This window comes from Perca fluviatilis, chromosome 20 (assembly GCF_010015445.1).
Source record: "Perca fluviatilis chromosome 20, GENO_Pfluv_1.0, whole genome shotgun sequence".
NCBI classification, from domain to species: domain Eukaryota; kingdom Metazoa; phylum Chordata; class Actinopteri; order Perciformes; family Percidae; genus Perca; species Perca fluviatilis.
This window is the reverse complement of record NC_053131.1, coordinates 20,911,829-20,938,096: the sequence shown is the minus strand read 5'-3', so window position 1 is coordinate 20,938,096 and position 26,268 is coordinate 20,911,829. Positions and strand designations below refer to the sequence as shown.

At 39.6% G+C, this 26,268-nt stretch overlaps 4 protein-coding genes across 10 annotated transcripts in view; 2 read left to right on the top strand and 2 right to left on the bottom strand.

Moving 5' to 3' along the window:
* The window catches only part of eml5 (EMAP like 5), a 37,545-nt gene extending 22,928 nt beyond the window's left edge, over positions 1-14,617 (top strand). For 2 of the 7 annotated variants that reach the window (XM_039785740.1, XM_039785738.1), the window contains 24 exons: positions 1,899-2,040; positions 2,134-2,286; positions 3,940-4,071; positions 4,208-4,296; positions 5,058-5,234; positions 5,366-5,567; positions 5,646-5,772; positions 6,064-6,078; positions 6,851-6,859; positions 7,795-7,873; positions 8,173-8,302; positions 8,410-8,508; positions 8,889-8,909; positions 9,363-9,536; positions 9,640-9,848; positions 10,031-10,188; positions 10,471-10,585; positions 10,684-10,872; positions 11,043-11,215; positions 11,739-11,901; positions 12,008-12,111; positions 12,196-12,349; positions 13,189-13,289; positions 13,386-14,617. In XM_039785740.1, coding sequence (XP_039641674.1) covers positions 1,899-2,040; positions 2,134-2,286; positions 3,940-4,071; positions 4,208-4,296; positions 5,058-5,234; positions 5,366-5,567; positions 5,646-5,772; positions 6,064-6,078; positions 6,851-6,859; positions 7,795-7,873; positions 8,173-8,302; positions 8,410-8,508; positions 8,889-8,909; positions 9,363-9,536; positions 9,640-9,848; positions 10,031-10,188; positions 10,471-10,585; positions 10,684-10,872; positions 11,043-11,215; positions 11,739-11,901; positions 12,008-12,111; positions 12,196-12,349; positions 13,189-13,289; positions 13,386-13,422 — 2,952 coding nt within the window. In that variant the 3' untranslated portion in view covers positions 13,423-14,617. Of the gene's footprint in view, positions 1-1,898; positions 2,041-2,133; positions 2,287-3,939; positions 4,072-4,207; positions 4,297-5,057; positions 5,235-5,365; positions 5,568-5,645; positions 5,773-6,063; positions 6,079-6,850; positions 6,860-7,794; positions 7,874-8,172; positions 8,303-8,409; positions 8,509-8,888; positions 8,910-9,362; positions 9,537-9,639; positions 9,849-9,995; positions 10,189-10,470; positions 10,586-10,683; positions 10,873-11,042; positions 11,216-11,738; positions 11,902-12,007; positions 12,112-12,195; positions 12,350-13,188; positions 13,290-13,385 lie in introns of those variants that run through there. The other 5 variants (XM_039785742.1, XM_039785741.1, XM_039785739.1 and 2 more) reach the window with 4 other exon arrangements.
* A 221-nt stretch (positions 14,618-14,838) lies between these two features.
* On the bottom strand, positions 14,839-16,726 carry isca2 (iron-sulfur cluster assembly 2). The gene is made up of 4 exons (XM_039785745.1): positions 16,577-16,726; positions 16,155-16,335; positions 15,515-15,630; positions 14,839-15,417 (listed from the first exon to the last, which is right to left on the bottom strand). The coding sequence occupies exons 1-4, from the start codon at positions 16,636-16,638 to the stop codon at positions 15,243-15,245; spliced, it is 534 nt and encodes a 177-aa protein (XP_039641679.1). The 5' UTR covers positions 16,639-16,726; the 3' UTR covers positions 14,839-15,242.
* A 244-nt stretch (positions 16,727-16,970) lies between these two features.
* LOC120549105 (NPC intracellular cholesterol transporter 2-like) lies at positions 16,971-20,974 on the top strand. The gene is made up of 5 exons (XM_039785746.1): positions 16,971-17,120; positions 17,371-17,474; positions 19,119-19,226; positions 19,326-19,498; positions 20,444-20,974. Exons 2-5 carry the CDS (start codon positions 17,393-17,395, stop codon positions 20,528-20,530), a joined length of 450 nt encoding a protein of 149 aa, XP_039641680.1. The 5' UTR covers positions 16,971-17,120; positions 17,371-17,392; the 3' UTR covers positions 20,531-20,974.
* Positions 20,975-21,277: 303 nt separating this feature from the next.
* Positions 21,278-26,187, bottom strand: LOC120549107 (gsk3b interacting protein). Its single transcript, XM_039785747.1, has 3 exons — positions 26,050-26,187; positions 22,423-22,668; positions 21,278-22,335 (listed from the first exon to the last, which is right to left on the bottom strand). The coding sequence occupies exons 2-3, from the start codon at positions 22,663-22,665 to the stop codon at positions 22,177-22,179; spliced, it is 402 nt and encodes a 133-aa protein (XP_039641681.1). The 5' UTR covers positions 22,666-22,668; positions 26,050-26,187; the 3' UTR covers positions 21,278-22,176.
* Positions 26,188-26,268: the final 81 nt, after the last annotated feature.

Sequence of the window (26,268 nt, the reverse complement as noted above, 5' to 3'; positions counted from 1 at the left end):
GACATGCTGCGGCAAATGTGTCGCGTTTGTGCTCCGTGAATTTCTGCCAGAAGTTTCGGGTTTCCACCATAAACTATACCATATACAGTCTATGTTCTCCACCTCCGATGTAGAGCAGCGTACAGCCACTTCCCTAAACGTCTCAAACGGCGCTCTGTGTCTGTCAGACGGTCTGAGATCTACCGTATCAGCAGACCAATCACGTAATGCGCAGCAGACTACGGTGCAGGTAGATTATTTTCTGAAATATAGTGACTTTATTCTTGTAGGCTAATAGCCTATTATAACTTTATTTTTCACAAAATATCACGACTCCTCCAAATCTCAGAGAGCACAGGTGGGATGAGTTATATTTTGAATGTGCACAAAGTTTTGGACATGAGCAGAAATCTTGCTCAAGCATCTGAAATATTACAGTCCAGGAATTTATTAAATGAATAATGTATCACTGAGGTGAATAATTGTCATATGCACATTTACAAAAGATGCAAAAGAGGGAAGAATAAATTAAGCCTAAGCTACATGTGTGCTGACTCAGATATAATTAGAAAAGTCGATCTAAAGGAGAATAAATAGATGAATGCAATACAGAATGCCTGACAGCCTTACTGCAATATTTTCCATTATGTTTTTATATTTGGATTGTAATGTTTTCCTTTACATAAAGATCTTTCAGGCATATTTATTCAGAAAAAGGTAGAAGTAGGTGCATACAAATTCACCAAAATGCAGGAAATAAAGTGTTTAATGCTAAAAAAAATTCTGGGGGAGCCCCACATCATAAGTCAGCACACAAATCTGGAAGCAAAACCTTGGCCTTTGGGTTGCCAGGCCAGTTATGATTAGACCAAATGTTGGTGCCATCTAACAAACTGGAAGCTAAAATGAACATACACTGGCTATTAACAAGCTGGGCAAGCCAATCACTGTTAAAAAGGCTATAATAGTGGTTTCTGATTCTCTTAATTCAACATCATTTTCTTGTTTAAAAAGATGTTTACATATTTGCCAACCAATATTTTCAAACGTGTTCAATTTCATACATTTTCCAAGGGTGAAATCCGTTGCCTGCCTGTTAACTTTAGCCTATAAAAGGTAAGAAATAATAATAAAGTAAGTGAATTGTAAAGTATTTCTCTTTGTTTGAACTCATCAACCCTACCTTACACATTAATACTGGAAAAAGAGCCCCTTTGGTGTAAAAACACATTAAGTCATTTTACGGCGCGATTTTGAATGACGACCATTCCCCGTAAATAAGGGCTCCCCCTCCCTACAAAAGCCAATTTAACCACTGGAGGTGGCTATAAACGTCAATGAATTATTGCTGCTTAATGGGAGATTGTTAATTTAGTTAAGTGGTCCTGCAGCGTCTCCCAGGCTCCCCTGATTGTAGGCAGACCGAGCCAATGCTATTGATTGCCCTTTTCAAATGCTTAAAAAACACAAGATGGATGGAATCAGTTGATGAGAGAACCAAAGGTTATCTTCAGTCAGCTGTTGTATAGGTAACAGGCTATGTAAATACCCTGTGGAACATCAAAGAAAATTACAATATGGGATACATATGGTTAATCTGATTGATTACACTGCTGATGAAGCTAAAGATTAGGCCAATGTTGTTGCTGTTCATATATGACCAAAACGTTCTTCTGACTTTTAAATCTGTCCAGCTGCAAAAACAGAAAGAAAATTTAGACTTTCTTTTTAGACGTTTCTTAATTCCATGATGACCCTTCATTTAATTACACATTTAAAAAAACAAAAGAAAAATAAATCGAGTAACACAGGGATAAGACTTTTTTTTCTAGGCTTTCTAGGCTACCTTTTCCTTTATTACCCAAAAGGGAGTCGGCTATCAACAAATGAAATAATTACACTGTTGTATGCGTCTGCAGGGTCACATGGAAGGTGAAGTGTGGGGCCTGGCTACTCATCCTCATCTTCCTCTCTGTGCCACCGTCAGCGATGACAAAACCCTGCGCATATGGGACCTCTCACCCAGCCACTGCATGCTGGCTGTACGCAAGCTCAGAAAAGGTGAGTCACTGCTCAAAAACTAACAGATGAGTGTATTTTCTGACAGGAATTGCACTGGCCCCAGGGCTTTAACAAACACATTGTCCTCCACAGGCGGCCGTTGCTGCTGCTTCTCCCCTGATGGCAAAGCTTTGGCGGTGGGCCTGAATGACGGCAGCTTCCTCATTGTGAACGCAGACACCCTGGAGGACCTGGTGTCCTTCCACCACCGCAAGGACATCATCTCCGATATCAGATTCTCTCCAGGTCTGCTGCTCACCTTCGCATTTCTTCACCCTGACAAAACTCCCCTGATATTCTGTCTGAGAAGTAAATTGGCCTCTAAAATCTGTGTGCCCTTCAAAGCATCTTGGTGTATGTAGGATGCAGAAGTTAAGCAGGTACACATATTTCCCTCTCGCTGTGAGTGGGGGAGATATTGCTGCAGGCCTGACCCAAATTAATGGATTTCTGTAATAAGGCCAGACAGAGAGGCAGCAAAAGGAGAAACAGTGGGGGCGGACAAAGTGAGAGCGAAGAAACTAAACTCTTTTTCGCCTGGACACTTATCCTTAGTCCACAATGCAAGGGATCCTGTTTCTCAACCCAACACCCATGATAGCCTACATCTTAGAGTATAGGTCACTGTATAGAGCAGTGTAATGCTGAGCAGGAAATGGGTTTCAGTATGGTTAAAGTAGCTGTACTTAGGAATCCATAAAAATCCATAGTAAAGGCTTCCCAAGCGGGTCAGCAATGACACATAAGTAGCTGCCTGTTCAAGTCTTTTTCTGTCTTTTATACCAATAACCGCCTGTATACATATTATTTATATTTATACTAAGACACATGCTATGCTGACGTTAAATGCTGTGGTGTGTAGCAGGTGTAATGGTACCATGTTCATCATTTTAGTGTTGGATCACTAACATTTGCTAGTTAGCACTAAACACAAAGTACAGCTGAGACTGATGGTGATGTCATTAGTTTTGCAGGTATTAACCAAAATATTGGACAAATTAAATATTTGACCTCATAAAGGCATTTCAGTCAGGAACACTCTCATCATAGATTTAACCATGTATTGCAAAAAATGGAAATACAATTATAAGATAAGATAAGATAAAATAGACTTTATTAATCCCACACTGGGGAAATTCCTGTGCTACAGCAGCTCAAAAGAACAAATGTACATACATCAGAATAACACAAATACACATTAAATAGACATAGGATAAAAATATACAGAAATTATTATAAGAAATAGAAATAATATAATTAATTATAATATTAATAGTAATAATACAAACATATTTACACTATAAACACCCTTATATAAACAGATAGTTATGCTTGGCGCTGATGGCTCCGCTCTTGATAATGCTCCCTGGATCAGCCAAGCAGCATGCTAAGCTGAAACACGGCGCGCAATGCAGAAACCCACCTGGGTATAAAAGAATGAGCCAAAAAAAAGACATTGACAACCATTTTAAACTTTGAGTGATGTTAGGACTGTGAATTAGAAAGGTGGAGGCTGGGGAGGTGAAGGCAAAGCGTTGCCAGCAGCAGCAGCAGCAGCAGCAGCAGCAGCAGTGACTGAACCAGTGTCAGTGTAGCAGGGACCAGTGAGGAGGGAGTCACATCTAAAAGGACCGCCTTGAAGTGAGAATGGCTGTGATTGGTGTGTGTCTGATAGGAATGATAATTCAATCAGCGGGCGTATGACTTCAGTATCCTGCATGAACTAATGCTAAGCTTCATCAGATGAAAAGTTAAGGTATTACCAGAGTTATTGCAGTTGATCCTGAGGTGGACATGAATGAAATTTTACTGTAATCCAGCCAATGGTTGTTGAGATATTTCAGCCTGTGGTGGGCCAACTGTCTGAAACTGACTCTCCTCTTTCGTTTGTTTGCTCAGGTTCTGGGAAGTACCTTGCAGTAGCATCAGGAGACACTTTTGTGGATATTTACAATGTAATGAGCAGCAAACGGGTTGGAGTGTGCAAAGGATGCCTCAATTACATTACCCATTTGGACTGGGACAAAAGAGGTAAACATGCTTCCTTAAATACTATTGTCTCAGTAAATCCTTGCTAACGACTGCTAAAGAACCAATTACGGATTCAAAATGTCTCTGTCAAATACATAGTTAAACATCACGGCCCAATGGGCTCTTTTATTCCCAGGAAAACTACTCCAAGTCAACACAGGTGCTAAAGAGCAGTTTTTTTTCGAGGCTCCCCGCGGCAAGAGGCAGACCATCCCAGCTACAGAGGTAAGCAAGGAGAAAAGGCACAGGGAGAAGCCCGGGTTAGGGTTACGCTGTTGGCCCACATTTTCCATTTAGGATCAGAGGAGGCTCGAGGGAGGGGAATGAAGCATTAGCACGGCCCTCTTTTAACCGGTATCGTTCTACCTTTTCCATTGGAGGTGGGATAGTGTTTAGGTTCCCCTACTACAGCGTGACATTCAGACACCTGGCGAGGTACACAGTGGAGGGAAGCCGTAAGAAAAAAAAGGGTACGACACGATAGATGCTGCTAGGTTGTGTCTCGCTGTAGCGATGTCCTCTCCTACTGTACCTTTGCTTGTTTGTCTTCGACTTTCCCTCTTTCCCTCCCACGCATTTCACTCCTCTCCTGTACACTCGATCACAGGATCAATATTGACAGGCATAGACAGTGGTTCGGCTCTTCCTTTCTTCCGTATGATTGGCCCTCAGTGTGATTAAAAGACCCTGCAGCAGTCTCTAGGACCTTTTTAAAGAACCAGTTTTTCAAATTTCGCTGTAGCTCGTCTGCAGATGGTTCAAAAATACTGCAGCCTGTCTTCTAATAAAGACACAGAGAGAACACATTTGTGGCTCTATATATTGGCTGCCTATAGAGGCTCTCCATAAATTAAGTTCTATTCTGTTGCTCTTGTGTTTGTTACTATTGTGCCTGTTTGATAGTTATTGGTTTTATTGTGGTACTTAGTAACTTTCAAAAAGTGCTATATAAAATTCATCTTTACGTACTTACTCCCTTGGCTCAGGTGGAGAAGATCGACTGGAGCACATGGACGTGCGTACTGGGAACGTCTGTTGAGGGTATCTGGCCTTTGATCAACGAGGTCACTGAGGTGACCGCTGCCTGCCTTAGTAACGACAGGAAGGTGCTAGCAACGGGAGATGACTTGGGATATGTCAAGCTCTTTAAATACCCTGTCAAGGTAAGACACAATGCATCATTATTTGTATTATCTGGTTTAAACGCCTCATGACTTAAGGTTTTTGCAAATATAATGATAATTTCTGTGTTAATGTCACAAGTGTTAAAAAAAATGTTGTCCCTCTCCCCCAGGGGAAATATGCAAAGTTCAAACGCTATGTGGCCCACAGCACACATGTTACCAATGTGCGATGGACCCATGACGACAGTCTCTTGGTGACAGTCGGTGGGGGTGACACGTGCCTCATGATTTGGGCACACGAGCCCGAGGGCCACCGAGAATTCAAACAGTGCGACAGTGAGGAGTCGGACATCGAGAGTGAGGATGATGGAGGTAAGAGATGAGCTTCCTTTGAGGTCTTTATCCATTGAATTGTTTCTATTGCTAAGATCTGTACCATTCTTTCACCAGGTTACGACAGCGATGTGACGAGGGAGAACGAGATCAACTACACCATCAAGGCCTTATCCTCCAACATGCGACCCATGATGGGTGTAAAACCCCACTTGCAGCTGAAAGAGCCCTCTGTGGACGAAAGGTATCCGTCATTGAAGCTATGATGAAGCTTTGCAGATGCTCAGAAGGATGCTCCTGCGCAGTCAGATTATAACGTTTAGGAATTCCTGCTTGTCATTGTACACAAAAGGCTTCTGCATCAAGATGAAGCCAAACCTGCCTTCTTCAGTCAACATATCTTTTCTCTTCCTGCGTGAAATTCCTGCCCTGTCCCTGCCCTTTAGAAATAACTCATCCTTTTCTGCTCTTCTGCTTTCCTTTAATGGCTGTCCATCTGTAATAATCCTGCTTCGTTCTTTCATTCTACTTGAAGACAAGGGGTGGTCAGGTAAGCTCTCGTGTTCATGTATGTTGATTTTGGACTAAAGATTTTAAGCAGTTGGCATAGTTGAAATATGTATAATTACGGAGAACAAACACCTTATTCGATTATATCATGTTTGATATAAAATGCCTTGATGTCTGTGAAGTTTCCTCAACACAAATCCAGCAGTTTTAGTAATTAACTTTTCAGTGTTTTGACACTCTTTTGGTGTTAATTCACTTGCTAATGAGCTGCTGTTCTGAAGGGCAGGACAAATTGGGCTAACAGTTAAATTAGAGCAATCCATCTTTGTAGTCAGCAGAACAATATCTGAATGGGTTTTACAAGAAGTGTTTTTAATAGTGAGTGACTCTAGGGAAGTGGCATGGTTAAAGTGGATTAACTTCACACATCAAACAATAAGGAATATTAAAATGTGTACACATCTTAAGGTGTTCTCTTTTAAAGTATTTTAATGAAGTATTGTTTATATGTCTTGTCGTAAACGGTCCTTACAAGCATTATCACATTTTTCATCATTAAATAATAATCTATAAACCACCTTTAAGTGTGTCATTTTGACAATGATGCAAACATCCACCTAGCATCGTCTGGGCAGCTGTTGTCATGGAAATGGACTTCAGTTGTCATGGTTACACAATGGTGCTGACTCCTGTGTTTTATGTCCTCAGTGGCTGAGGTGTTATGTTTCGTGTGTGTGTCCGCTGGGCAGCAGTGAACGCTGTGAGAAACTTTTTCTAATTCTTACTTTTTCTCTGTTATTGCTGCCATGAAGAGGGTCGAGGTAAGCTGCTTACTTTGTGGTTATTTCATATTTCTTTTTAACTAGTACACACGGGCACCGGGGTAGCTAACCTGGTGGAGCGCGCACCCAGGTACAGAGGCTCAGTCCTCGACTCAGTAGCTGCGTGTGCGGTTACGACCTGTGGCCCTTTGCTGCATATCGTTTCCCCTCTCTCTCCCCATTTATGTCTAAACTGTCCTATAAAAAATGAAGGCCTAAAAAAAAATACACAGAGGTTTTTTTTAGACACTTGATAATGTTTCTTACACCTTGCATTGACTGTAAAAGAAGGTCATGGTAACAGTTTATCCTTAACAGTCTTTGCATTATCAAAGGTTTTTTGAACCATTGTGTTTTAACTATGCACTTTAAAAGTATTTGTAATCATAGACAGATTTTTTTCCAAAGGAATCAGAGAAAGTTGTTAATTTAGCTGATTTGATGATTGAAACTGTATTTTCCTGCAACAAATCCTGACATATATTTAATTAGTGACGTTTGTGAATCTTTTAATGGCATTGTATTGACTGACTACCTAAAGAGGGGTGGGGATAACAGACACAGCTCCAGTAATATATCACTTTTAGTTTTATTTTTATAGCAGATGATTGATGAGCATTTCACTCTCTATTGAAATGTTCCTACTCAGTCACCTTATTGAAACCTCATCCTTTTATTGCTTCGCTGGTAATATAAACTCTGTTTGCACTTGACATTTAAAAAGAAAATATATATATATATATCATTCCACTTCAAGATGTCTTTTCCTTTTTTTTGAGATTAAACATCACCTGTTTGTGTTTGTGGAATATTTTTACATAATAGTCAGAATAGCCAACAGTGTAATATTATCAATATTGTCATTATCATTATCGTTATCATCAGCATGACAAGCAGCTCCGCAGCAGCCCTCTTATCCCAGTTGTCTGCTTTAGGCCACCTGTCAGCAGAGCACTGCCACAGCCGGAGAAGCTGCAGACCAACAATGTTGGCAAAAAGAAGAGACCCATTGAGGTAAGGTGGACCTCATGTCCTTACCAAAACACGTCAAACTGAAAGATCTACTGTATACAGATGGGGAACTATGTGAAGAGGAGGAGTCAGAAAAAGATTAAAAATGCTGGTTTCTAATGTGATTATTCCATCTGAAGACACGGTGTGCTCTGTCCAGACAGCCTCTGTGGGGACTCTTGATGATGCAGTAATCCAATAATGACGTACTACATCAGCCTGCAGCTGTCTCTGAACTTCCTAGTTGTCATGGTGTTGACCTTTCTGACTTTCTGACGGTCTTTTTTCTGACTCCCCCACAGGACCTGGTGTTGGAGCTGGTGTTTGGTTACCGTGGCAATGACTGCCGCAATAACGTGCACTACCTGAACGAGGGGGCGGACATTATCTACCACACTGCCTCAATTGGCATCGTGCTTAACTTGACGACCTGTAAGTAGATGGTCTAGAGGATGCACTGCAGTGTTACTATTCACTACCTGTAAATCAAACCTAGCATACAAGTATTTCATTGTGTGTGTGTGTGTGTTTTCTTACAGCCTGCCAAAGTTTCTACGTAGAACATAGTGATGACATTCTGTGCCTGACAATCAATCAACATCCCAAATTCCCCAACGTGGTGGCAACTGGCCAAGTAGGTATGTTTGTGAGAAGTCGACCTCCTGTGTCACCAACCGCCATTTTTCTTCCTTGTATCCTGTGTTGTGAATTGTGCAGAGGGATTATTGTACATGGCAGACAGATATCCCCTCCTACAAGCCTTTCTGTATTATAGAGCAAAATTACCACATTTTGCATACATGAGTAGTTGTGGGATTGTTGCGCATGCTGCATTTCTCAGAGAGAGACACACACAGAATAATGAGAATAATAATAATAATACACATGCAAATTACTTCAATATGTTGAAAGTAGAAGCATTTGTTGATAGCAAAAACAACTACTGCTTAGAAAGTCTCAAAGAATTAAGAGATAATTTGTTGGATCTGTCAAAAAATGAGATTTTTTTTATTTTCAGGTGATACTGGTGACATGTCAGGTAAGGACATTTCAATATGAGTCTTCATGTAAAACAGGAAACAATTGTTAATAACAATTCAATAACTATTGAAAGAAATTCGGTATGGTTTCAACTCATTATATTAATCACATTACTGCCATCTAGTGGCCACTTGGTTTGTGGTCTTTACCTCATGCAAACCTGGTTATTTCTATGACTTATGTTTGGAAGCATTTTTGCTTTGTTGTAGGTTCTATCACAGAAACGTCTAAAAAAAAAACAACCTGTGAAAGCATATGTCTAAACTGTAGCCTATTATGGTTTTGTCAAATTGGAGTATGGCATTTCAAGACACCCAATAAACAAAGAAACCCAGTAATTCAATATTTTGAGGAGTGAGAGAGTTTACACACGACATGGGTCAGGACGCAAGAAAGAAAGAAGTGCATTTAGTTAAATTTAGACAAATCATTCTCCTTCTCTGTCCCTCAGCCACGTCTCCATCTATCCATGTGTGGGACGCCATGACGAAGCAGACGCTATCAGTGCTGCGTTGTTTCCACTCCGGTGGGGTTTGCTCCATCAGCTTTAGTGCCACAGGAAAACTCCTGCTGTCTGTGGGCCTGGACCCCGAACACACCGTCACTATCTGGAAGTGGCAGGAAGGTAAAACAATCTTCCTGTACACTTAGACCTAATTCTCAGGATTAGAACGTCCCACCAAAGTTGAGGGATCTTTCTTTCACTGTGCTTTGCTTCCTTTTTTCAGGTGCCAAAGTGGCCAGCCGGCTAGGTCACACCCAGAGGATCTTTGTGGCTGAATTTCGTCCAGACTCTGACACACACTTTGTGTCTGTGGGGATCAAGCATGTGCGTTTCTGGACGTTAGCTGGTCGCGCTTTGCTCAGCAAAAAAGGTGTGCTGAGCACCATAGAGGATGCCCGGATGCAGACCATGCTGTCTGTAGCATTTGGAGCTGTAAGTGACTTCCAACCAATATACATGGGAAATCCTAAAAATGTTTACATTTGACCTCATAATTTGACTTTAAAGCTCATCTGATCCCAAACTGTCTGCTCTAATGTGCTGTGAATTGTTTTTGCATTATTTGCTTTGCTCTCTTAGGCCACTAGATTAGTGCAGATTTGTTTTCTTTTCAGAATAACTTGACATTTACAGGTACCATAAGTGGGGATGTGTGTGTGTGGAAGGAACACATTCTAGTAAGAATTGTGGCCAAAGCTCATACGGGCCCTGTTTTCACCATGTACACCACACTGAGAGACGGCCTCATTGTCACCGGGGGCAAGGAAAGACCGTGAGTGCTGCTCTGTTACATTAATACACTATATTACATATTAGTGAGCTCACACTAGCAGGGCTGGATGGCCTTGATACCACATAATGGAAAACATCCCTTTGCTTTTATGATTAGTTTTGTATTCATTTGACTGATATTTGCAATAGTGTTCTCATCCAAATGAATGTGATACCAATATGACTACATACAGTACATATGAGAGGGAAATGCGTACATGTTAGTTAAAGCTGTGAATTTCATAAGCTGAGGGATGAAATCCACATATGTTTTCCTCCACAGGTCAAAGGAGGGAGGCGCTCTGAAGCTCTGGGACCAGGAGCTGAAACGCTGCCGAGCGTTTCGATTAGAAACCGGACAGATTATAGACTGCGTTCGCTCTGTATGCAGAGGAAAGGTAGGTTACAGATAATATTGCCCTCAATAAAATGATCAAGCTAATTGCAAACTTCATCATGTGTATTTTAAAATATTTTTTGCTGATTTCTGTGTCAGGGTAAAATCCTTGTGGGGACCAGGAATGCAGAGATCATTGAAGTAGGAGAGAAGAATGCAGCGTGCAACATCTTGGTCAACGGACACATGGACGGACCTATCTGGGGCTTGGGCACCCATCCCTCTAGAGACGTATTCCTGTCTGCAGCAGAGGATGGCACTGTTCGTCTGTGGGACATCCCAGAGAAGGTCAGCCATGTTGCCTCCATCCCCTCAGAACCATATCAATTCTTCCTAGTACTTCTATCATCCTGTCAAGATGTTGCTTTTATCAAGGGGATTATGATGGTTGTCCTCATTCACAAAATTATGTTAATAACAAGTGTGTGCTGATCTTGCATGGCTTCGTGGGGAAACAGAAGATGCTGAATAAGGTGAACTTGGGCCACCCAGCGCGCACCATCAGTTACAGTCCTGAGGGAGACATGGTGGCCATCGGCATGAAGAACGGAGAGTTCATCATTCTGCTGGTTGCCTCCCTCAAAATCTGGGGAAAGAAAAGAGACCGGCGCTCTCCTATCCAGGATATAAGGTAATGATAGAAGAGGATGGCACTTTACACAAGGTACACTTGGGTTCATTGATGAAAAGTAGGTATATTGAGCCAGAACTTGCCTTTTTTTAAATATTTGATTAGCATGTCTATGTCTTTCCTCAACCATATGAAAGATTTTCTGTAACTATTTAGGAAAGAGGTTCCGCTGATTTGCCTCCTAGCCTGTTTTGTTATTATTTCTACCCTCCACATTCTCAGAATTATTTTGGGGACCATATTGACCATGTACAGAATGTTCAGTTGGGCCCCATTTGAAACCCAAGTGGTTCCTCTAGGGAAGTTGTAAAAATGTTGGAGCCCATGAATCAGCCTAATTTCTATCAATTTTAATAAATTATCCTTAATTTGTTTAATTGCATGTTAAACTTTTTATATTGAAAGATATTCCGAATCAACATTTGTCACTGAAGACTGAAATGGGTCAAACCTCCTATACACACTACAAAGTAAATCTGACAAAACAGACTTTTGTAACACTGTCTGTCTTTCTTTCTTTCAGGTTCAGCCCAAATTCTTGTTACCTGGCCGTAGGCTCTACTGAAAGTGCAGTTGACTTCTACGACCTGACACTCGGCCCGCAGCTGAACCGCATCAACTGCTGCAGAGACATCCCCAGCTTTGTGATGCAGATGGACTTTTCTGCTGACAGCGCTTACGTCCAGGTATAGGCTGTGAGAGGGTTCCTCAACTTTGCAGTGAGAGGGCATGTTTGTCTCAGATGCTAGCTGGCTGGCTGTATGAACTCTAACCTCTAATGCCTTGAAACAGATATCCACAGGTGCTTATAAACGACTTGTGTACGAGGTGCCGTCTGGGAAGCAGGTCACCGAGCAGTCCCATATCGACAGGATTACCTGGGCTACCTGGACAAGGTGAGAGTCAGGGTGTTGAGACCAACACATGCATGTTGGAAAGGTAATGGTTTTTAAATAGAATTGCTCTCTCTCTGTATCCAGTGTCCTTGGGGACGAGGTCATAGGGATCTGGTCCCGCAACACTGACAAAGCAGACGTCACCTGTGCCTGTGTGTCCCACTCAGGCCTTAACATCGTCACAGGCGATGACTTCGGAATGGTGAAGCTGTTTGATTTTCCATGTCCAGAGAAGTTTGTAAGTATGGTTGCATAATAATATTATTACTGTTTGTTATTTTAGCCGTGATTTATTCTGACCATTAATATCAACACAATGGCATTTGCCTGATGATGAAAGTTGTAAGTGTGCAATATTTCTCTCTTGTTTTTACACATCTTTCAAACTGTGACAATTATTCAGCATTCTTCTTTCATCTACTGAGAAAGTACTTTTGCCTAAATGGTGTGATTTAGATGAAATGATGGAGTTCATGTTATTTACCATGTATTAACTGGAACTGCCCTGATATCACTGTGTAATCTCTGTAATATCTCTGTCTGTAATACAGTGTTAATATGTGTCTGTCTGTGGCATTAAATAACTGCAGCTAATAACAAAGCCACTTAAAGGTACTCTAAGCGATGTCACGCGTTTTTTTAGGCTACAACATTTTTTTGTCACATACAGCAAACCTCTCCTCACTATCCGCGAGCTGCCGGTCCCTTGAACACACTGTAAAAAAACACGGTCTCTGTAGACAGCCCAGGGTCCACAAACGCCAACAAAAACAAAGTGGCCAACCTGCACCACCAAACATAACAAACCGTGTTCCAGCATTCAGCCAATAACCAACAAGAAGGATTTGGAGTGGGGGTTTGGGGGGTTAGTTTGCTGAAGCACGGAATGGAGGGGGAAGGGACGGGATGAGGAGCGAGGGAGGGGCGAGCTAGTCTCGTTTTGTTTTAAAAAAATACTTTGAACGTCAACAAGAATAATGTCTCCCAACATAGCTTAGAGCACCTTTTAATAGATAAATCTCCTGACTTTAGTTTGAAAGATGCCACCTGCATCATGTGTATGTAATATTTTTTCAGGCCAAACACAAACGCTTTCTGGGCCATTCTGCTCACTTGACTAATGTACGCTTCACAAATGGAGATCGCTTCGTCGTTAGTGCCGGTGGAGATGACAGAAGGTAGGCTCTAAATAGGTAGGCTCTAAATAGTTTACAAATTGACAAAATGACAATCAAATATTAAGCAATTCATCCTTTCCTCTGTGTGCTTTCCAGCCTCTTTGTGTGGAGGTGTGTTCATGCCCCTCACTGAGGATCACACCTGGACATTCCTGCCTCAGAAAGTCTCCCAGTGTGGCTCTCCCGAGAAAAGATTCTGCTAAAAGATGCATTTACACGAGGAGGACAGACCTGGCAGCTTGTAAATGTGTGGTGATCTGATTTACTGCCTCAAAACTAGGTGCATGCATATGTGAAAGGCTCATTTTGATCATAGTCCTGATTGTGAACACAGGCAGAGGCCATACAGCCCTGCTCTCACAACATCACATTATCCTTGAAAAAAGAAAAACATTTCTCTGATACAGTATGTGCATATCATTTCAGTGATGGGATTTTTTTTTTAAGAATGAGCGTACTTGTATACATGTCCCAAATGACAGTTTTGCCACTTGGCAGGCCTATGAAATTGTGTTACTGACATTGCCATTTTTTAAAACATGTAGCGAACTGAATTAGCCTTAATCTGAGTGTTTAACTTATGAGGGTTTGGATTCTTTTTGTATTATGTTGGCTTTACTTTTTGGATCATGTCATTTGTTTGTTCTATTTTTTTAATGGTGATTGCAAATCCTGTGGCCTTCCTCCTGAATGTAACATCCACTGTTATGTTCTGGATGTCAGCATGCCAAAGCATACTATGCACTGTACACCTGACCTGGTCACTGTGTTACCCTGATGGTTCATTTATGGTTTGTTTATGTGGTCGTGTTGTTGACTGGTTTACCTCAAACCTCCCTCGGCAGTGTTCCCCTCATGACATGTTAAACGTGTGTATACTTGTTTGACGATTTGTTTGTGGTTAGTGGGTGTGCATGGCTTACTGGAAGACAATCTGTCTGAACCAAATTCCTCAGAAAAACTAAAAAAAAGCTGTAAATTGATGTTTCAAAACACGGTTGCAATTCTTTCTCACTTTTCAGTGTGCTGCTATGATGTATTATTGTCGCATTTTCATGAATATGAACGGTGTGACTTTTTTTAACAGTAAATTAATGTTTTGTGTAATCAGATATAATGCTTAAATGGAATGTTTTATCAGAGAAAATATTTAAAGTGCAAAACATTTTGCTCCTTGTATTAAGACTAACTATACAAAAAACTGTTGCTGCATACTTTGATTTACATTATACCAGTGTAAATATCATTTGTATATATTCTTTTTGTATATTTTTTGTGAGATGTTTCTTAAATTCCACTTTAATAAAAAAGGCAACCATGAACTTAAACGTTGAGTGATATGTCTTCACTTACAGTGATAACATGAATCTATACAAATGAATAATGCTTGCAATGAAACAATCAGTACTTAAACCAACCTTTTTTTTTTATCAATTATTAATATATAGAAACATTTCCTGGTTGCCCTTTCACCATTCTAACGTAATACTGAAGTGCATTATGTAAGTGCAATAGATTATATAACGCATCAATTTGCATATAACTGAAATAACTGATAGAAATTCACTCGGTTTTATTTTAGATGAAACAAATGTAATATAGCTTAGCTCTTTCCAAACATAGATATGGCCTATTTACATATTTTACACACAAAGGCAAATCTAAGCACTGCATTCTCTAACACCTCAACTGAGCCTTTGTTTTGCTTAAAAACATGAAAGATTACAGTTGATTATTGTGAACTCAGCAGTTAATGAGCATTGACTGTCACTATCTGCAAAATAGCACAATGATTAATTGTTACCTCTCTCATTCAATTCAAGTGGTTTCACACCTACAAAACCAGTAGTTAGAATGCATTATGTTGAGATGTGTCTATAATATATTATAATGTTTGTACCTAATAAACTGGTAAACCGGGTTATTAAATAACACTGACGCAGGGAAGTACGGTCATAATTTGACAGAGAAGGAGCTGCCACAGGAGCAGCCATGGTCGGCTTGAGGATTCTTGAGCACGAGGAAGGTGGCGCGGATCAGCTCCTGGCTGAAGTCCACAGTGGCTCCTTTCAAAAACTCCAGGCTGTCCTGATCCACAATGACGCCCACTCCACCCTGCTCAAACACTCTGGATGCAGGAGAGTTGATTGGATTAATAGACGATAAGGAAACAATGAAGCCAGTGTACAACAACAACTTGAAAGCTAGGATTAGTAGCAGTTTACCTGTCATCTTCATTTCTGTTACCATCAACAGAAAACTTGTACTGGAACCCGGAGCAGCCTCCTCCCTCCACATGTATTCTCAGATACTCGCCCTTCACCATGATTTCCCCTAGTCTCTGGATTAAAGGGGGGCATGAGCATGATGAATAAGGTGCTAGCACAAAATAACTCAACACATTAATTGACACAGTGGCTGCATGCCACTGCGTTTTAACATAAAATGGTTTCTGCTAGATATCAACAATTTTGACAAACAATTTATACTTCAGTGAGCCAGAATCCAATTAAAATGTTTTGGTCTTCACAATCAAATCCCTAAGATGTAGAAGAACCCGTATGTTTATGCCCAATATTCCCTGTACAGTAGGACTCTGATCTTACATAATAGAGTTACATAAAAAATGTAGCTGCTCTAGTGTCAATACTGGCTCAGATGGGGGATAAATTAAATGTTTGAAGTTGTATTTACATATACTGTATGTTAACACTATCTGCAAAATATCCCAAGCAGCCTCATGTAACTATAGTTTAAGACCTCCCTGGCTTTCCATCCATTGTATCGAAACTACAAACTCATATTTTTAATTGAAATTTTCAGACATGAAAAGAGTATGATGCTTAATCATGTTTATCTGCTGACCTTCACACATGACTCAGTGAGATTCACTTTATCTTCAGCTGGATCTGACACAGCTGGCTTCTCCTGGGTTGAGGCGCTGCTGAAGCGCTGAAGCCCCGCTGTGTAAAGGGCTGGCTGGGCTTTTTGGGGAAGGTGATGTAACTGTTGGCTCACACAGAGGTTGTTCAGAAGAGTAGATGCCCTGCAAAACATGTGTTAAGACCAGTTCGCATGACAACAGATGAACACAGTTAGCTAACGTTATGAGCCCTAGTAGTACTAGCTAACGTTAGTTACCTAACGGTAACGTTAGCTAACGTTAAAGGCTAACGTTAGCATGCTAACTGGCAAAGATTCTAAAATGTTTTTTCTCCCCCCCCCCCCAGAGAGATTGTTAACAGTTTATGATCCCTAATGGTGTATATGAGACAAATTAACGTTACCTTGAAAGGCTCAATGCTTTTGATTTCGACGCAGTTATCATAGCTCCTCTCAAGAATGACATCTTTCATAACAACTGTTGGTAACTTCCGCCCCCAGCCATCGACGAGAGAAAGATCGCACCTTCATTGGCTGAAATGGTTTGTCTGTCAAATAGATACGCCCAGAGTGGTACAAGAAGGCCATTTGATTCGTCCGTTTACCTGCAAATCGATTTGCGAGGTTTTTATACCTTGGTTTAGCTTTTCAGGCACAGCTGTCCCAAATAAACGCGCCACCAACAAGATCCACCAACAAAATATTTATATTGAGGTTAATTATTACAGATATATGTCAATATAGCACAGGAGGCGGGCGGGGTCTCACGCTAATACATCCATGGTCTCGCACGGGGAGGTTTCCTGACAGGTTAAAATTCGGGCGAATAACAACTATGATAAAGTAGGCGTTTCTTTGATCGCGTGATACAGGGAAATAAAAGCATAAAAAGGTGCTAAGCGGCTGTCGTTCTCACTTCGGAAACTGACGGAAACGCTGTAGCTAAAGGTATAGCTAGTTTGTTCATTGTTTCTTATATTTACTTGTACGACGCTAATTAGGAACTCCCTTTGTTCGTGTTGTTTACCATAGTGTCAGGTTGTCGATGAGTGTTTCTTCCTCGTTGTGTTAAAATGTATAATCACTGCTGACTCTACACAAAACAAAAAGTCATATGACTTTCTGCTGACCGCACTAAGTCACCCTGGTCTGATAAAGTTTACTTTTCGGTTGCGTCATGGATATTTATTTGTTTTAGGATCACTCAAAAAGAAAGAAACATGGATACCCGTACTGGTTTCATCGTTTTGTTCTGCCTAATGGGACTCACCTGTGCGGAGCCAGTGAAATTCATTGACTGTGGTAAGTTTCACTCGACCGTAATGAGAACATTGACATCTGTTGTTTGTTAAACGGACCAATCGTTGACTTTGTAGTACTTTTAAAGGTAATCTTATAACGTTAGTCCTAAATCCAGACATGTTAAATCTACAATAATATAAAATTTAATTCCGTTTTATTTAGTGTCACAACAGGAGTTATCTCAGGACACTTTACAGAGAGTAGGTCTACACCACATTCTATGATTCAGCAATTTCCCCTAAAGAGCAAGCATTTGGTGCGACAGTGGCGAGTAAAAACTTCCTTTTTACAGAAAACCTCGGACAGACGCTGACTCATGGTGGGCGTCCATCTGCAAATGTGACATTTAGACCTAAACGTTTAATTGATTGTCAAAATTGTTGATAATGTTCTGTTAATAGACTTTCTGTTAATAAACTTTGGCTAACTTACTGTTTTAGCACTACTCATGCCTTGATCCACAGATGTTCCACAGATGGCATCACCTGTCCTGAGCAAAATATATTTATCATATGCAAATTACCAACTCCCACATGTGCTCATCTTTGTGGGTTTTTTTTCAGTGATTTTTTTAATATACATACATACATACATACATACATACATACATACATACATACTCGAGACAAGCTTTTAGAAAGAGGAAGCAGCAGAGTCTCATATGTAGATACTTTTTGTCTCTTATGGGTCAAGTTCCAAAACATGCTGGATGGATGCATTTCCCTATAATTCAACCCAAGTGACCTACTGATGACATCATCTGGGTTATTTATTTTTTTACACTTTGGAAAGCTTCCTGCAGAGTCAAAGAAGAGACTAAATCTGAGTAGGACTCATCAGCGTAGTACCCCTTAATTTGGCATCATTACTTTTTTTTTCTGTATGAACCCACACCATACAGCCATAAATATGTATGAGTATGATTGAGTCAAATGGTTTTGAAATCCCTTTTAAAAGTAAAAAAAATTATGATTTTGATTAATCCATTCTACGAATGCCAAAATGTGTAATCTACCAGAATACTTTCAGATTGCATGCTTGTCCAGCAAGTATTTTATTTGTCCACTATTTTCCAAGCAGACAAAATCAGTTGTCTAGTTGTAATTGGATGTTCCTGAACATTTGTTTTTGACACTGTGTGCAAGTAGCCTGCATTGATAGCGCCTGGAAATGTCCTTGTATGCTTAAAATATTTGGCCAGTAAAGTGTTTTTTTTTGTTAGGTTTTGACTTCAGAAAAAAAAAAACACAAATGTAGAAGTGCAGCTGGGTCTTTGTGGTGGTCCCATACAGGTACGCTGTAAAAATAACAATGCCTTTTATTTTACATGACTATATGCATTTATTTTTTTGAATGAATATTTCCATGTAAAAGGCATTTTAATTTTTTTCACAAACCATACAGTGTACCTTGGATTGTGCAATGAGCCCTTGACGTAAGGGCTTAGCATGACAGTTTTTTTTTTTTTGTAATTCTTCTCAGTAAATGTGATCCGTGAAAAAGATGTGCTCACTAAAGCATGAAGCAGCCAGTTGGATTTACTATTTCACTGCATTTTTTTTTTTTTTGACAAGTTGAGATGGCAGCAATGTTACTTTTTTTATTTATTAAAAGACTCTGTTCTTTTCCCATGTTTCTCTCCAGGCTCCTCCTCTGGCAAAGTGGCCATAGTGGACATTAACCCTTGTGCTAGTCAGCCATGCCAGCTACACAAAGGACAGTCCTACAGTGTTAATGTGACATTCAACAGTGGTAAGGAAGCTTTATCTTTGAGAAATGCTTCTTAAAAGTCAGACCATAAATGCATATGATTTTAAACATTTGACCCAACTGTCATGTTTTCTGTTTTAGCTGTGGTGAGCCAGACGAGCACAGCAGTGGTTCACGGTATTATTGCTGGAGTCCCCATCCCCTTCCCCATTCCCATAAAAGATGGCTGCAAGTCTGGAATCCAGTGTCCCATCCAGAAGCAGCAGGTGTATCACTATGTGACCACTCTTCCTGTGAAGACAGAGTATCCTGCAGTAAGTAGAACATGTGACATTGGCAACTCCTTGTGTAAGTGGTTTTCTTTTAATGTAACCCAAATGTAGTAATAATAATAATAATAATAATAATAATAATCTGCAAATGGTTGCTGCAGTGCCAGTCTCTTATACTGACAAGGATTTTAGCATTTCTTTGCTTCAAAACTAGCTTAGAAACTAAAGATGACCAACAAATCTACGATTGAGGATAATTTTGTAATGAGTTTCATTTTGATGTAATGTAAACGAAGGTATTTAGATCTTTTACTTAAAAGCATCAGTACCACAGTGTAAAAATACCCCATTACAAGTGAAAGTCCTGCAATGAAAATCCTACAAAGGTAGGAAAGTATTGTAAGCAAAATCACCTAATATCAAAATTAAAAATGGTCCCTTTTTTTTGGGGGGGGGGGATATTTTAAGTATTGTTTATTGGTCTATACCATGAATTACATTTTATTAAATCATGTTTTGTATGTAAAACTATTTTTTAAATTAACTAGTAGTTACTGAATCAATGAAGTGGAGTAAAATTGCAATATTGTTTTAATTTAAAATTGTATACAATAATTGAATAGATGTACTTATTCCAACCCTGGACATTAGGCAGTGGTGTTTACAGAGGCTTTACCTTCAGTGATATCTAATCAGCCGTGTGTCAAAAACATAAGACCAGAAATTAGGCAAATGGCATGTCTTGTTTACTTGTATTGATGTCTGCATGACCCACATGCATCGCTGGACAGTTGGACTGATAATGAAGTGTCAGTGTTGCATGAGAAATGTTCTATGTCCCCAATATATTAATTACTGTCTCTGTGGACGGTCAGAGGTGTTTGTTTAAAAAAAAGATGTCCTTTTGGTCTCCTTGTTGCATGTTTCACTTCCTCAAACCTTTTTTTTATTTTTTTAAACTTACTAACCATTCTTCTGCATTTCTAGATAAAGCTGGTTGTGGAGTGGGAACTGAGCGACGACGACCAACAAGACCTGTTCTGCATCAGGTTCCCAGTTCACATTGTGAGCTAAACTAGCAACAGTACCTCTCTGATAAGTGTTTCTTTTTAAAAAGGGATTCAGCTTTGAGTAAAAACCTAAAGCATGTTAATGACACTAGGTTGAGATCTAATTTTATTCATTCATCAAATTGCTTTTTAAGATGTAGGTCTTTCACTGGTTTGCAAGACTTTGCCACACTCGCACATCTTGAATCCTGAAATAAACAGCTGGTTTTTGCTGTGACCTACCTAACAGTCAATCTAATGAGATGTGGATGTAAAACAATGTGGTTTGTGTGAATATGACCCTGAACCACATTCCACTACAATGCAATTGTCTTGTCTTACTGACTGCTGTGTAGTCAGAAAAGGTACATACTGTAATTCTTTACTAAAACATTTGTAACATTTCTTACACTCCTTGTACCGCTAGACTATGTATGTAATTGGGTATATGAAAATAAATTCTAATAAAGAAATCTCAAATCTAATCCGTAGCAAAGCTGCATTATGTGAATCACATATGAACAATAACATTAATTTTATTTAAATAAAATTTCTGATAAAATTATCCATTATAGCAACTTTCACTTTCAAAACGTACTGGTCAGACACATTTGTTACACTCTGTAAATCATAGGCAAACTTATGTGCCTAAAATCAGCAGTTTAGAGGGAACCAACCTCTTCCTTGTTCTGAATTCTTATTCCTGCTCAGCCTGGGTGTGCCTGCTGTCAGACACTCGTAGGTTGTTTTTCATGAGGTAAAAAAGACAGAAGTCATTCTGAGAATTTATTAGTCCGAGCGAAGGCCAGCAGAAAAGAACTCGGTACGATTGCAAAAGAAACAAGTTTTCTTAAAATAGATTTCATAACACTGACTTAGGAACCAGGTCACATGCACAATAAACCAATATTTTTAAAGCAGCTCTACAGTAAAAGCTTGAAACGCAACCTTGAGTTTCAATGTAGTATGGAGTAAGTAATATCCAAACAATTAATTGGTATTGTATACAGTGCTAGCTATCTTAAACTATTCAAAGAAGTTCCATGTGAAATGTCAGCCCCACAAAATACCTTATCTCACGCCAATACAAAATAAGTTGACACAAGTCAATGCATTTTATTTGTACTTTTCTAACCTAAAGTCGGTCATTAAGGCAGTATGAGTTGAAAGAATATAGCTTTGGTTCTTTCAGACACTTGCTGAATAAAAACTAGTTGGGTGTATTTGAGCAGATCTCGGTCGTCAGCTGTAGTGCAAGCAGGGCAGAGAGGGAAACTTGATCAATATTTCTATAACGTGCTGCCTCCTCCGATTATTTTGATGAGTACAAAAATGTGCAGAATTTTCAATGTACGCAGTTGCAAATTTGTATCACACGGAAGCTGGAAGATCTTTCCCCAGTAAAGTCAACACAATGTTGCAACATCCCCCATCCAACCAATCCCTAGCAGTCACTAAAGTTGAGAAACTAACATGAAGTCATTCGATGATAATTTTTTTTGCAGTTGATAGAGCAGGGTACCCCTTATTGTAGTGGTAGCTAGGCAGGTGGATGTCACATAAGGGGCTATAATATTTGACCAGACTTGGTTCTTATTGGCATAAAGCCAAATACACCAACATCATCAACCTCTATTCCACTTGTCAACGTATGCAGCATCTTGGTCATTCTTATTGTCCGTTTTGCTTCAGCCTCTCCAGACGTTGGAGCAAAGCATTCCCAAAGGCTTCTCTGTAACCTGGACTTAGCTTGTCTAGAAGAGAGTATACAGTCTCATGATACTGGGTGTTCAAATCCTCGTCCACTTGATCGAAGGCGTAGCCCACCACCTGTTTGGTAGAATGGTTTATGTAAAACATGCATACAATGAGAAATAAAACAAGTAATCACTGTGCCTCACTTTTGGTGCATCTTACCCTTAGTCCTGCCTCTGTGAGCTCCAGACAATACCGGTTTCCCTCTCTTGTTTCCACGTTTATGTAGGCCACATCGGACATGCTGTTGAGACTTTGTGACACATGCATTTCAGCAACGGCAAAAAGTACGTCATTGACCACTGCTTCTGCCTCCAACATCATGTCTTTGACATCACCAAGCACAACGCAGTCCTCATCAAATGAAGAGACGATGGATTCCTCGGGCTGGCAGTCTATCTCCATCCCCTGTAACAGAACAACGTTATTGACTGACTCAGCGGATGCCCAGATGTTACCATAGACCGTAAAAAATGTTTATTATTTTTACAGTCTAAGGATGTTACTGAATGCTATTAGAGCTTGCTACCTGGCACAATGATAGCAATAGTTCCCAATGTCCACAATCACTGAGTGCACTTCAGAAACCCTGCAGTTAACTGGGACTGTGTCAGACCAAGCAGCTCTCTACTACCATGGCAACAAGCTACATTAATTGGACTACTTGTTAACCTTGTGTTGACTTTGAGTCAAATTGACCTGTTTTCAATTTTTGTTTTATATCAGAAAATATGGGACATAAAAATAAGCGCTGAAAATGTGTAGAAGAAAAATTTTACAATTTAAAACGTTGGAAAAAGCAGAAACAAACTGTGAAAAAAGGTGTCAAAAACATCGAGGTTGACAGGAAGACAACACAAGGGTTAAGTACCATCTATAATGAGACAGTAGTAAAGTCTTTTAAACTACACCTGTAGCATCATCAAACTTTCAAATTCTATAATACAGAGGTTGTGATTCAGCTGCAGTGATGCTTCCTAAATGCTAATTGTCTAAAGAAAAAAGGAGAACTGAAACAAACATGCATGTGACTGTTCTGTGACCTTTTTAGGTGCAAAGTGGACTACTTTTAACATTTCACAACCTTTATGTGTAGTTGACTGTGTGAGGAAAAGTCAAAGCAAATAATGTTAGGAACTTAACTGCCATGTCATTAACTTCCCAAACTAAATATGCACACGTGTCAAACAGATACATGGGTATTTCCAAACCAGAGACACTTCTTCCAAATTGGTTAGTTTATCCCTACTTGGTTTAGCCAAGCAGAGCACTTCACTTATCAATTTATCAGAGCACCAAATCTCCAAAAGTCCAATGTGTTCCCAGAGACGAATACTAATGTCTCCAATGCTGAGTTGGTTCAGTTTTTTTCTATTTAATCTTACAAAATTAAGAGCTGATGGCTGAGCAGTGAGGGTGAATTCCCGTTGCACCTGCTAGGTTTTGGTGTTGTATCCTCTGTCAGTCAAATGCTTCCCTTATTGAAGATCACTCTAAATATAACAGGATGCTAAATGCTAACTAATTTATTGTGGCCCATGTAGTCCATGAAAATAAACAACTCAAAGTGACACCTGTTCCATTTATGCACGTCCTCCTTAGCACTGGTGCATTTTTGTTAAACAAGTTCAACCTTGTTTTGTCCCATTTATGTCAAGCAGCATTACGTTGTGCATTCCTGTATTAGCCTTTTTTCATGCATGACAGCTGCAACCTGTTGCTTCGTACCTGGCTGCATCATCATTCATTCAGTTGGCTGGATGCCTTCATGGGCAATGAGTCCTTACTAACCAGTTATTGTGATAGAGATAGATAAATAGATACTCTATTGATCCCCAAGAGGAAATTCAAGGTCCCAGTAGCTTAAAGACATCACACGCAACATACACATACATCACAAACAGGATGATAAAACAACAAATCCACATGAATAGCATGGACAATAAAAGAAAAGATACTAAATGAAAAATCCACATGAATGTACTAAGGGATGTATAAGTATGAGACGCTTGCAGTGACAGGGCAGGGACTGACCCTGTGATTCAGTATGTATGGTAAGGTGCTCTATGAGAGTGTTTGTCATGGTGGTAGTGCAAATAAGTCCTATAGTGCAAGGATAACAAACATTTAAAAAAAAACATTTTTGGAAGGTTTTTCTTGCCTTGATTTGAGAGCACAGCCAAATACTTGACAGGAAAGGGGAAAGATAGAGGACAACGTGCAGCAAAGGACCGCGGGTCGGAATCAAACCTAGGCTGCTGCAGTAAGGACTCGGCCTTGCTATGCCACCCTGACTGATTGTGAAACATGCTGCAATCTTTACTTAACCTCTCCCTTCCACCTTGTTGACATCTATCTGATGTGGATTTTACAGGTAAAACACCTGTATCCTTTATTTTTTTATTTTATGGGAGGAGAAAATATTATTATGGTTTGTTTCTTTGTAATTGTATACCAACATAGTGCCAGTAAGGCAAATACGTATTAGAAAGAGATATTAATAGACATTTGTCAATTCTTACGTTTTCTAGCCTTAAAACTTAATGTTTTATTGGGCTAATCGACAAATTGACAGATTAAACGAAAAGCGAAGACCTATTGGCACATACATATATGCCTCAATTCAGTAGTGGAGGAAGTTAGATCCATCACTTAAGTAAAAGCAGCAATAACACAATGAAAAAAATAAGTATCACAAGCAAGTTGTACTGCTGTAATTATAGGTATCAAAAGATTGCAATGCAGAAAAAAAGCCCCTGTAAGCGTTATATTATTATATATTGTTATTACTGGATTATTATTACTGTTGTATTAATGAGCATGTGGCATTTTATTGTTGTTTACACAGTGTTGAATAGTTTAATTTATAAATGTGAATGATTATTTTATGACAATCATATGGTTTGTGTGGAAAATCTTAATTTGTAAAGTTACTAATAATACAGCTGCTGTCAAATAAATGAAGTGGAGTAAAAAGTATATTTCCCTCTAAATTGTAGTAGAGTGTAAAAATACTAAAGTACCTCAACTTTCTACTGAAATGCAGTTCTTGAGTAAATGCACATAGTTGCTATCCATCACTGTCAGTATTACACACATATTACCGTCCACAATCCATGTAATAACGTGTTAATTCCATAGACTGTATAAAACCAGGTTAATTCATACAATTAAAAACATCGACATCACAGCGACACCCTGCGGATCAACTGTGAGTAGCCTCCGTGTGTTACTGGCTGAGGCAAAATAGAGTTGGTTACTCAATGTGTGAGTTTCATACAAATGTTATAATTCGGCTAAAAGATGGCTAACATTAGCTACATTTTGTTGTAAACTCTGGGGAAATTAGTTAATGCACTGGTTAACAGTAGAAAAACAATTGACAGGTGTTCTGCAGAGTTTTGCATCCCTGCCGAGAATCCACAAGGGAAAACTATTTTTAAGACAAAGTGTACTGTTTAAAACCGATATAATCTTCTTTGTCCGGTTAATCAATGGCATTACATAATATGAAGTTTATAATTTTTTTATGTTTAGAGTCAATGTTTTATAAGACTAAGCAGCATTTCCTTGCTGCCCGTGAGGTTGATGCAATTCTCGGCAGGGATGCAAAACTCGGCACAACACTGGTCTCTCTCACTGTGGGCCATAAACGTATTTCAAACACTTCATATTCACCTTCATATTGAAAACGTCTGAATTTTACATATGATATAATAGCAGGGCTATACGTTTAATATTAATATGTCACTATAATAATTTCTAACCAAACTGCGTGCATTTTCTTACCTCCTCGCTGGTTTTGTTCTTCCGGCTTGTGGAAGCTTCCAGCCAACTCGGAGCTCTCCGTTGGACAGGGTTTAGTCAAATGAGCGTTGCCTTGCGTTAGATAGGTAACTGCTGAGCATCAAATTTGTGGATTACCAGAGACTGAAATCACATGAACGCACGCCCTATTTCTAGTTTATCTGCTTAGTGTCTAAATAACGAGCTAAAAGAAATATTGAC

Coding starts and splice junctions, on each gene's coding strand:
- isca2 (XM_039785745.1), bottom strand. CDS start 16,638: ATGTCATTCTTGAGAGGAGCTATGATAACTGCGTCGAAATCAAAAGCA. Junction 15,631..16,154: donor TCACTGAGTCATGTGTGAAG/GTCAGCAGATAA, acceptor CCTTTAATCCAG/AGACTAGGGGAAATCATGGT. Junction 15,418..15,514: donor AACAGAAATGAAGATGACAG/GTAAACTGCTAC, acceptor TCCTGCATCCAG/AGTGTTTGAGCAGGGTGGAG.
- LOC120549105 (XM_039785746.1), top strand. CDS start 17,393: ATGGATACCCGTACTGGTTTCATCGTTTTGTTCTGCCTAATGGGACTC. Junction 19,227..19,325: donor TAATGTGACATTCAACAGTG/GTAAGGAAGCTT, acceptor TTTCTGTTTTAG/CTGTGGTGAGCCAGACGAGC. Junction 19,499..20,443: donor TGAAGACAGAGTATCCTGCA/GTAAGTAGAACA, acceptor CTGCATTTCTAG/ATAAAGCTGGTTGTGGAGTG.
- LOC120549107 (XM_039785747.1), bottom strand. CDS start 22,665: ATGGAGATAGACTGCCAGCCCGAGGAATCCATCGTCTCTTCATTTGAT. Junction 22,336..22,422: donor TCACAGAGGCAGGACTAAGG/GTAAGATGCACC, acceptor TCTACCAAACAG/GTGGTGGGCTACGCCTTCGA.